At 46.5% G+C, this 11183-nt stretch overlaps 1 protein-coding gene across 6 annotated transcripts in view; it reads right to left on the reverse strand.

Moving 5' to 3' along the window:
• Nucleotides 1–5046, reverse strand: part of kif21b (kinesin family member 21B) — a 55356-nt gene extending 50310 nt beyond the window's left edge. For 4 of the 6 annotated variants that reach the window (XM_035631369.2, XM_035631370.2, XM_035631371.2 and 1 more), the window contains exon 1: nt 4598–5045. In XM_035631369.2, coding sequence (XP_035487262.2) covers nt 4598–4638 — 41 coding nt within the window. In that variant the 5' untranslated portion in view covers nt 4639–5045. Of the gene's footprint in view, nt 1–4597 lie in introns of all 6 variants that reach the window. The other 2 variants (XM_035631372.2, XM_035631373.2) reach the window with 2 other exon arrangements.
• Between the last annotated feature and the right edge of the window lie 6137 nt (nt 5047–11183).

Raw genomic sequence — 11183 nt, forward strand, 5'->3', positions numbered from 1 at the left:
TGGGCGAATAGGAGGTTGGAGGGGGAGCTGGTGGCATTCCAGCATTTTGGTCACGGCTTCACGCTTTTTGTTCGCTCAGTGTGCAGACAAGCTTGAGCAAAATAAAATAGAAGGATGCAGCAAAAAAAAAAGGAAATCTGAGATGATGTGTCATGATCAGAGAATATGGATAGCAAACTCTGGATCAGTGTGTATTTTCCTTCTTTTTTTTTAGTGGAGGACGACAGGCTTTTTTACTCATAAGTCAAGCTTTTGCAGAGCGGTTGGTCTTTACTGAATCATGTCAACGGGCTCATCAGCAGTGGGCTCGGAAGGAAGTGAACAGGAAACGTGGATAGTCCAGCGGCGACTTGACAGGAAGTTATTCTGCAATGGCAGCACACCATTCGGGAGTGCTGATGCACTTAACAGGGAGAAGTTCATCAACAGACGCGTTGCACAAGTCACCAAAGCCCCTGTCATGTCCTGAATATATTTTTGATCTATTGATTTAAAATACAGACGACGTGGGGGTTAATAAATCGAACTCTGCCAGGATATAAAAGTGCAACCATCTCAGAAAACACAATCAGACAGCGCTATTATTCACATGTGAAATGATGTGTCACTAGGAAGAGCCATCATCTTTGTTTGGAAACCAGGATTACGAAGTGCATCTTGGCAACCGATCCAGCCCTTTTCACCTCCTCTGGCAGCAACGATCTGCTGCTAAAGCCATGAGCCTGATTATGCAACAGCTCTACTGTTAGAAAACAAGCAATAGAATGAAACTCTTTATGAGCCCGTTGGTATCTTGAAATGTTTGGATGCTTGCTTTTTTTTTATCTGAAGATCACTTGATACCACTAACTTTCATGTCTAATGTCAGAGGCCTCCTTCTCCACAGCAGCGACACATACACAGAGTGCTGAGCAATGCTAGACACTCCAAAGCACTCCTGTCACAAAAGACATTCGTACAGAACTTTTAGGTCTAATAGGTTCAAAGGGTAACAACCAAAAAAAGGAAAGAAAACAAAGCATATAACCACCAGGCCAGCACGAGGAGGAAGTGATGCACAGCTCTGGGCCGACAACTTGGGCGTGTGCACTGTCATGTTTCCTGCTCCTCTTCCTTTTCAGCCAGATCAGTGATTAGAAAGAGCAACTCCCATCCACAAATAACCGAAAGTGCTTTCACTTTTTACAGACCGGTGGCGGTAAAAACCTTCAGCAAGCGGAGTGAAGAGCAGATGAATGTTGAGACTCAGTGTAAGAATGCACTCATGGGCAGATGATGGCACGACCCTGTGATCAGTTCATGCTACTGTACGTTCTGTAGGCGCACACGTGTAAACAGACACTCGGTTCCTGCCATTTTAAAGGCAGCCCCCTGGGGAGGTGTGTAACCCAGACAGAGCCTGTGTGGCAAACTATTAACACACACAGGAAACAGGCGAGACTGGTAGCCGACACAGGACATACGTTGAACAACAAAAAGCTCCCTTTTAAAGCCTTTGTGCATCAGCTGTTAGGGGCCCCTTCCGCAGTTGTATTCTACTCCCTCCTGTTTTGTTTTGAAGCCAGTGTTTTGGTCATGGGGGGGCAAAAGTCTGCAGCACATTTATGGATTTCTGAGAAACTTTCCTTTTTCTGCACAACCCTGTTTTAGAGCGATTGATCAAAACATCACCAAAGAGATTAAACTTTGTAATTTTCTCAGCTGATCTCCTGTCGCCCTTGAGCCAAAATGATCTGCGTCAGAACTGTCAAAAAAGATTCTGGCTGGCCATCCACCTGCGGTTCTGAAAGACCACTGAGTGCTCTGTGCTCAGTTTGCAGAGCTTTTTTCTTTCCATTCGGACTCATTAGTGTCATCATCTTGAACCACAAATCCACGAAACACGCAGGATGGAAAATCACCTCGTCTGTGATTCCTCAGGTCATTGTTCTGGGAACAGAACTCACATTAGACCGAGAGGGGAGGCTTGGCAATCACAAGGTCACGGACCACAACGGCACTGAACAGATTTGTCTTTGTGTTTATTAATACATGGCACTGGAGGCTGACTGAGCACTTTGGTGCAAGACGAGTCATCCGCTGGTCTGAAATGAGTACGTGGCAGAGCTTTAGAGCGAGAAAGCGCAAGGGACAGAGATCAATATGCAAATCACACTGCTTATTAGAACTTCCATGTCAAGTTACACCCAAAGTACCAGCACACACAAACACACACGCACACGCACGCGCACGCACACACACACACACACAAAAGGTGAATAATTGACATTTATAGTATCCGAGAGCCAGTCTTAACATAAAGCTCTCAATCTCTGGCAAATGCAGCATTCAACGTATAGGATCAACGTCAAGAGGAGGAAGCAACCTGGAGGTGAAGTGAAACTGCGTGTGGTGTACGTCTGACTGAGGGTGTGATAGTGTGGGGGGTGAATGCAGGAGTTTATTCATTCTGTTTCCGATTAAGCTGATCTCAGCAGTGAACGTGGCTGTATGAAGATCCAACTGCAGAGGCAGCAGCAATTTTTATGCAGCCACTTAGTAAAGAGTTACATTGTGTCATTTGACTGGACTGCAATGCAGGACGGTTGTCCTGCGTGTGTGTGTGTGTGTGTGTGTGTGTGTGTGTGTGTGTGTGTGTGTGTGTGTGTGTGTGTGTGTGTGTGTGTGTGTGTGTGTAGGATTGTAGGTCATGTCACTGGTTATATGGACATTGTTTAGGGAAAGCACAGCAGACACTCAGGAAATGGATGCCGGCGACTTGTCCCTCACAACCAACCGCATTGCCCTCTAAATGCACACTCGCACATGCACACACTCTTCTACTCAGAGACGTGCACTTCATGCAGCCCGCCCCGGGGGAAAAGGCCCAACATGAGAGCTATTAAACACCGTCCTCTCTTTATCAGCGGCAGACTTTCTCTGGGGAAAGAAGAAAAAAAGCGGTCATTGGGAAAACCATTGCCGTGCAGCAGGAAGTTATCCTTCTTGTGTGTGTTTATTTGTGTGCTTCCCATTTCCTGTTAAACGCACAAGACACTTTTGGTGGCACTCACAGGGCGAGTTAACACACACACACACACACACACACACACACACACAGATCACACATGACGAGAAGGAACAACGCAAAAAAAAAGTCCACCAGCGTAGCTACAGTATGTAATTAGACAAACTCGAGCACTGTGGAGTTTGTGCTGATCAAGCTGATTTGAAACAGACCTTGAAATGTGAGTTTTGAAGGTGAAAACACTCTGATGTCTGTGCAGTGACAACTGTCACCTCCCCTCATTCAGTTACTCTCCTCAGACCTAAATCAATAACGTCAGTTTAGCAGCAGCCACCAGCTGTCTCTCTTTTCTGTTCTCTTTCTCTTCTTTTTTTTTTGTCAACACCTCCTGCCCCCACTTCCTGTTACAGTTGCCGCTGTGAACAAGCACAAAAGAGATTCTCTCAGCGTCTGGCTGACAGGTCACTCTGAATCCTCCCCCGGGGACATCGGACGCAAGGTTCTCTACTGGGCCGACCCCCACTCTCGCCTCAACCCCCCGTTAAGATCAGTCAGTGGAATGAAGAGGGGTCTGAGGGTCTCAAAGGCATCCAATAGGCGAAGAATAGTTCGATTTTACTATTTCATTAGGGTGTGATGAAGGAGTCTATATGTAACAAAGGACACAGTACGACCGATTAGGATTCATCAGCTGACGGGTCATAGTTTGGGAGGTGCCGGGTCTGTGGGACCACCGCCTCAGCCCTGTAAAAAGAGCATGATTACAGACGCAGTCACACTCCAGCCGAGCCTTCCAATTTCATAGGCTGCCACCCGGCAAGTGCCAGCACATGCACATTTACACGCTCGCTTTCAAATCTTGGCTCACAATTACACCGGCTACTTATATTATATCTCCTTAAACCAATCCAGAGTAAAGCTGCTTTGCCTGCCAGGGCTTTCACAGGGAGCATTTCCAACAGGGCCGTGTTGAATGACTGGGCTCTGGAGGAGAGCAGCTCTTTGTCGCTCGACTCGTCTGCATAGAGGCAGGATGACAAATGAAAAAATTAAAAATAAACAAAAACACATGATGTATTCAACTCGTGAGGGGGCTCACTGGACTCTCTGGGTGGGACTGCAGGTCACAGAGAGAGGCCTGTGGGAATAAGAACACAACAACAACGTGGCTCCGCAGGGAGAGAAACGCCCATCGTCCACCCGGCACCTGGCCGCAACCGTCCCCCTCCACACGCCACCGGGACACCGGACGCGACGCGCAACTTGTGAGGGAGCAGTCACGCGGAGACAGCGTGGCACGAAACACGCGTTTTCGCCCTTATCGACGCGGTGCAGACCGCCACCGCCGCCCGTGTCTCCACCCGGGTCTCCGCCCGTGTCTCCGCCCGGGTCTCCGCCGCCCGAGGTGCCAGCCTCCCTCTGCCGTGTCCTGCAGGCAGCGGAGACACCGGGGCGTGCTGCTGGTGGACACGAGACGTGAGGTGCGCGGCGCGCGGCGCGCCGGGAGCCACAGACACAATGTGGTCTGCTCCGCTCGCCAGGTTCTCCAGCAGACAGGCGTCGGGGCTGGGGTGTGGGGGGGGGTCTTACCTCAGCGCAACCTTCACGCAGCAGTCCGCCTGGCTCGCCATCGTCGCTCCCGAGGTCCGGCCGACGGGATGTTGAAGTGTTTCGGCTTGTGTTGGTGTTTTCTGTGTTAGGGTGTGTGTGTGTGCGCGTGTGTGTGTGTGTGCGCGTGCTGAGTGGTCTCAGGTCGGCGGGAGCAGCCGTCAAGAGCAGCCAGCGGTGAGCTGCTGCCTCGTCGGGACTCCTGCCGTCTTCTTCTCCGCCTCCGCTGCAGCGGTCATCTCTGGCTCGCCGGTGTCCGTCACATGGCAGAGTTCAACGCCGCTTTGTTTTCGTCGTCTTCTTCTTCTTCTTCTTCTTCTTCTTCTCGTAGTTGTGTCTCCGCGGTCGCTACATCCTGTTCAAAGTGCGTCTGAGCGGAGTCGCCGCTGCTCTGTGACTGCGAGGGAGAGACGCGATCACGCTGAACGAGCCGCGGCGGTCGAACCGGAGGGGGGACCGGTGCCTTCAGGGACTGTGGGAAACCACGCGTTCACCGTAGAAGCTTTCTGTCAGTGGGCCACGGCCTCTCTGGGAAACTGATAGATGCAATGGTTGCTCAGGCCAATGCGTAAAATGCAAAACATTCCCCCGGCAATTAAAAATAATAATAATGCATCCTTATCAGAAAATAAAAGGTATTGATGAAAGTATTCATATCCTTTTACATAAAGATACACTTAGTGTGTCACGTCCACAACACTGCAGGACTCAAAAGAGACGTGCGACAACAACAATGATTTTCACAAAGTGATGCAGCAACATTAGTCAAGTTTTCCTGACTTTTGGTCCCCCAGTGCAAGTCGAGGCTCCAAAGACCCTGGATCCCCACATCCCCCACTCTGCCAACGGATAGCTGCTTCAGACCCGTGTTGCGTTCCAAACCTCAGAGGCTTACCATGAAGAATTTTGAGTTTAAAGCCCAGTCTGAGGTGAAAATCTTTCTTTTTCCAACCCCACGGCCACGAAACACAGCATGACAGTCTGAGTGGTACCTCACGAATAAACTGAACTTGGCTTGTTAAATTGGTGAAAAGAAAATCCAAGATGCAAAAAGAAAATCCTACTAGAAGTAGGAACTGCATTCTAAATCTAACTCTCAGTAAAAGTACGGAAGTATTATTATTATTATTGGCAATAACACAAAGTATCAAAAGTAAGCAGAATGGTCCCTCTTAGTGATATATTACCAATTGATATAACTGGATTATTATTCATTTTACTAACTCATTAACATGTCAAACTTCTAGAAACTTTAAATATGTAACAAGTAACTGCATATGCTTGAGTCTACCAATAAAGCTGATTCTGAGCCCGTGGAGCAATTAAAAAACATAACCGTTAAATCTGAAATGTAGAATTGCAGAAGTAACACGAATGGAAAATAATCAATTACTGTGGAAGTATCCCCAAATTGTACCACAGTACTTGAGTAAATGCACTAAGCGGAATTCTTCCACTGAAGAAATGAAGGCGGTCTACTCGTTTTTCTTACTTAACGGCTTTTCCTGGGATAAAACAGTTATACGAGCGGTCCATGAAGGCAGCATTATTTGCATTCAATTGACAGCCACTACGGCCAATCGCTGAATCAAGACCGCCTTCTTTGTACGCTACAGACCAATCAGAGGGCTCGACGGGTCTGCGTGAGACCCCGCCTGCAGTCACACCCACCCTGTAAAGATCACAAACCTGCGGCACACCCACAGTGAGCCGACGGGCACATCTGAGGTCAGTTAAACCGCTGTGAACAGAGGCACGACGGAGAGGAGGGGCCGGCGTTTGAAACACCTCGAGGTCAAAGGTCGCCCCTAATAGAGAGGCTATTATGTTCTTGCAGAAGCTCTGGTTGATTTGCTATGGTTTGGATGGGAAGATAAACTCTGCCGACTTCCCTCTCTCCTGCTGAGTCACGGTTCTTCAAAAAGGGAAGCTGAAATGCTTTCTCTTAGTCTGGTCAAATATTCATGTTCCTCCTCAGTCTCTCTCTTCCCCTCTAATGTCTTCATGTCCACACTTATTTGGGATACTGACCTCCAGTTTTCTTTTTTGATCAACTCAGTCTCCTCTCACTGATACAGCCAGGTTTCTTCTTGTCCACGTGTCCAATACCACTGAAGCTGTCAGTGATGTTGGCACTGATGTTTTTACACTACCAGCATTTCACATGGACAACTCCAACCTTTCCAAACCTTCATCTTCCTCATTATCCGCGACGCATGTTTCTATGTGAGCAAACACTGACAAAGTTTGCCAGTCACAATCGAAACTGTTTCACAACTCCAGACACTCACAGCAGCTTGCTTTACAGCATAATGAGTGTATAGAAATCACATGAACACATTAGCATCTCATACTTTGACCAAGTAGAAGACCACTGTTTCTTCTGGTTATGTCTGTCTGAATACAGAGAAAATGTCCCTGTGCAGTCACAACAACTGCTTTTATGTTACGAAACACAGTCTGCAAACGGTCGCGTGAATTCTAAACCCAGGGCTTATGACTCTGACTGTGTGTGTGTGTGTGTGTGTGTTTGTGTGTTTGTGTGTGAGACCCGAGGACCAGGTGGCGATGTTGGTTCTCCGGGATCGGTGCTGGATTCCATAAAAGATTATCGTTCAGTTATGAGGATAAAGCTGAAATCCTCCTAGATCTGCTGGGAAACAGCCACCGGCCACTAACACACAAACAAGGGGTGGCAAACACACACACACACACACACACACACACACACACACAACACAACAAACACTCGCCTTATTTTTACCGGTGAACTTTTAAGACCTTGTCATGTGAACTATTACATAACTTGGCTGCACTAAGCATATGTTAAGAACGTTTCATTCCACTTGGGTATTTTTTCCAAGTTTTCAAATCCACTCTCACTGATTCGCGCCTCCCCCTTAGCTCTTTATAAAGTAAAAAAGATAATTTCATAACCATATTGAGTGGGTTATAAAATCCTGCATGTATTTTGATATTGCAATTGGCAAACTGCAGAATAATCCCTGTATTTGGGGCCACATAGTCAAAATAACAGCACCCTGACTGCGTAACAAGCATTCGGATACTAACACTCCAGCCACCGCCCCCCGGGTTCTGTCTGTCAGCCATTCATTCTCCAGCTGGCATTCTGACACTTTACTTCTTTCAGCAACAAACACACACACACACACACACACACACACACACACACACACACACACACACACACACACACACACACACACACACACACACAGAAAGCTACTTCATAATTGTTTTTCTGCATTTCTGCAGCATGTGCCACTGATAATGTACAAAATCAATCATCCACTGCTAATCACATATGCTACCATACAGTGTTTTGGCATTATACACTATAATGTGTAAAAACCCGTACATCAGCCTTGTGAATTGAATTAAGCGAGAACTAAAAGAAGTCCAACGCCACTGACGTCCAATGTGCTATTTAACTGCTCCAACCCTGAGCATCACATCGGCCCGTCAGTGGAAAAGAGAAGCGAGACGGAGCACGTGAGATGGGAGATGAAACTGCACCCTTTAATATATTCTCCATCCGTATTCTTTGATGTGTCTCTAATCCGTCACATGCGTTTTCTCGCTATATTTGGCTTTGAAGCTCCATAAACTAATCCTCCATTCTTTACCGTAACAAAACTGTTTGAATTGGCCGGGATTACGCAAGCACACATTTGACGTCTCACTGGCTGGCAGAGAGAGAGAGAGAGAGAGAGAGAGAGAGAGAGAGAGAGAGAGAGAGAGAGAGAGAGAGGTGCACCACCAAGAGTCCTGCAGTTGAATTATCAACAGTTGTTTCATGTCATTTATGATTTTATTTTTTTGCTTCCATCCATTTCGCTCATAATGAGAATACATGTCTGTGTCTAATAGGTGTGCGTGGGTGTTTGACGCCTGTGTTCTATGTTTAAGTGTGTGACAGAGGAGCTGCTTATGTGTTTGGGATTTATGTGTGTCAGCTGTGCAGGTTCCTGCCTGTTCTCGGAAGTAGAGGACCTCCTCCATGGTGCTTTGTCCCATCGCCCCCGCAGGGCTTTCACTGCTAACAGCAGAATTGTATAATAGTAGATCTTTAATGTCGGCTGAGTGATACTGGAAATACACGTTTTGATTCTTGATACCGTCAGCTGGGATTGGCTCCAGCCCCGCCCCGCCGCGACCCTTTCTGGATAAAGCGTTTTTTAGCCAACGGATGGATGGATTCTTGATATTCTGGATTCTGGTTTAGGGTATATGTCTCGAAGCTCGCATGAATTCAGGATTTTAAACTGTGGTTTTTGAGAAATGGGGAACACAGCTTGTGTGATTCTGTCTGAAAGTTAAAAAACAAAAACAAACAGCACATCATCACCTCTGATATTCTTTATCGAGATGTTATTGAGTGTTGTCTGTTGTTGTGTCTCTGTGAGGTTAGCAGGCAACCGGAGGAGAGAGTCAGGCCAAGAAATCGTCCCGCGTGCAGCCCCTGGAAAATTGGCATTTTTGTCGGTTGTCGCTTTTACAGTACAGGTTTTTGTACAGGCCCTACTGACATGACCTCAAGTGATGTCACAATGAGGTAACTTGTTGGACTTTGCACAGCTTCACCTGTGGCAAGACTTTATACATTATGTTATACTACAAACAAAAAACAACAAACCATGTCCATATATGATGGCATGCAGTCTATGTAGTCTGATACCATTATATGATCTCGCAGGTATACCACCCCTTTATGTGGCGTTTGCGTTTACTGCAACATGTTTAGAAAAAGTGGAGCACCTTGCGTCTGGAAGAGTGCTGATCATATACTGTCTGTAGTTACTCACAGATCTCCGGTCACGGAGGAATACAACAACAGTGTTCAGAGATCCGTGACGAGTCACGAACATGATCCACTGTAGAGCAGACCTACCCTCCAGCCTCCATCCCAGGGCAAAGCACTGACCCACATTCATCTCCATTCTTACCCGGGCTCCGACGATCTCTGCTGGGCAGTGGCCGGGCGGTGGCTGGGCTGGGGCCTCGAGGGCGGCCGACGATGGCTGCTGCTGCTGCTGCTGCAGCCTGGGGGTGATGTAGTGACTCTCATTGACTGAGTTAACGCTGGTTCAACGGGCAGCAGTGTGTGTGTGTTAGAGAGAGGGAAGAGAGAGAGAGAGAGAGAGGGGTAAACAAGGAGCGGTTGTTACTTGGTCATCTGCCCCCAGCTCATTGCATGCTTTTACTTACATACACACACACATAAACAAACATTCACAAAAGACAAATATAGTCCATCTGTGTGAGCTGACAAAAGAGGAGGTGGAGGAAACCAGAGAGTAGTCACATGATTTTACTCACCCTTGTCCACAAGAACAACTTCTTTCACATTGCCCTTTTTAAAAAAAATGTACAAATATTTACATAGTAACAAAAGGATTATATTACCCGTAATGTCTCTGCATAAAACAGTATTTGAACTGGATCCAACTTTGATTGTGAAGATTCATGACATGAAGATTACAACATTTACTGAGTCATCATCATTGTAGTGATTTGTCATTCCATTGGTATAACTACCTAATTTGTGTCATCCTTCTCTGTCACCTACCCTCCCCTCTCTCGGAGGGCATCCAGCACCTTGTTTCTATGGAAACAGCAGACTGAAGGAGGCAGACAGAAAGGGACAGGAAGAGATGCTGAAATGGCAGAAATATCTCTTTGTACTCCCAGAGGCTCTCGCAGCAAATTGGCCTAGAGAGGATATAAAGGGTTAATTGCATGCACACGCACACACATAAACACACACCCACACACACACACACACACAAACACACACACACACACTCAATTCTCTATCTGAAAACTGGATTGCCTCCCCCAAATAACTTATTATGAAGAGCCTCCCTCCCCCTCTTATGCACAATGTGAGATAAGGAGTATTGTCATGTCCCTGACGTTCCCTTGAAGCCACAGATTCAGTGCTATTAAGATCACTTTTACAAGGACAGTTTCTTTTTTTTTAGATTGATTTGAATTCATCACTTGGCTTCTGTTTGTGTTTCTCTGGGGAAATTGATTGCGTATATTTCGATCTACATAATCTATTCCATTCCAAGTATTACTCGTGATTCGCTGTCTGGCACCAATATAATTCATGTATTGATTCAGAGAGCTTTGACTAACTATGTTGGATCACATTATGTATTCACAGAATCAATTCAGGCACGTGCACACACACAAACACACTCACAGAATATAAAAAACACACTTGCAAAGAAAGCATGAAATTCAAAGCTCTTTCTTGTCTGCAAACATTGCAGACACACTCTCTCTATCTCTTCTCACACACACACACACACACACACACACACACACACACACACACACACACACACACACACACACACACACACAAATAAAATGTCACTCAATTCTGTATCTGAAAATTGAATTGCCACTCCCAAATAACTTGATTATAGACAGCCTCCATCTCACTCTGGTGCAGTATCACTTAATAAAGCTAAGTGCATCGACACGCCTGTGCCCACACCAGAACACACAAAGACACATGTTAACACACACACAC

The sequence above is a fragment of the Scophthalmus maximus genome, chromosome 6, assembly GCF_022379125.1.
Source record: "Scophthalmus maximus strain ysfricsl-2021 chromosome 6, ASM2237912v1, whole genome shotgun sequence".
In the NCBI taxonomy this organism is placed as follows: Eukaryota; Metazoa; Chordata; class Actinopteri; order Pleuronectiformes; family Scophthalmidae; genus Scophthalmus; species Scophthalmus maximus.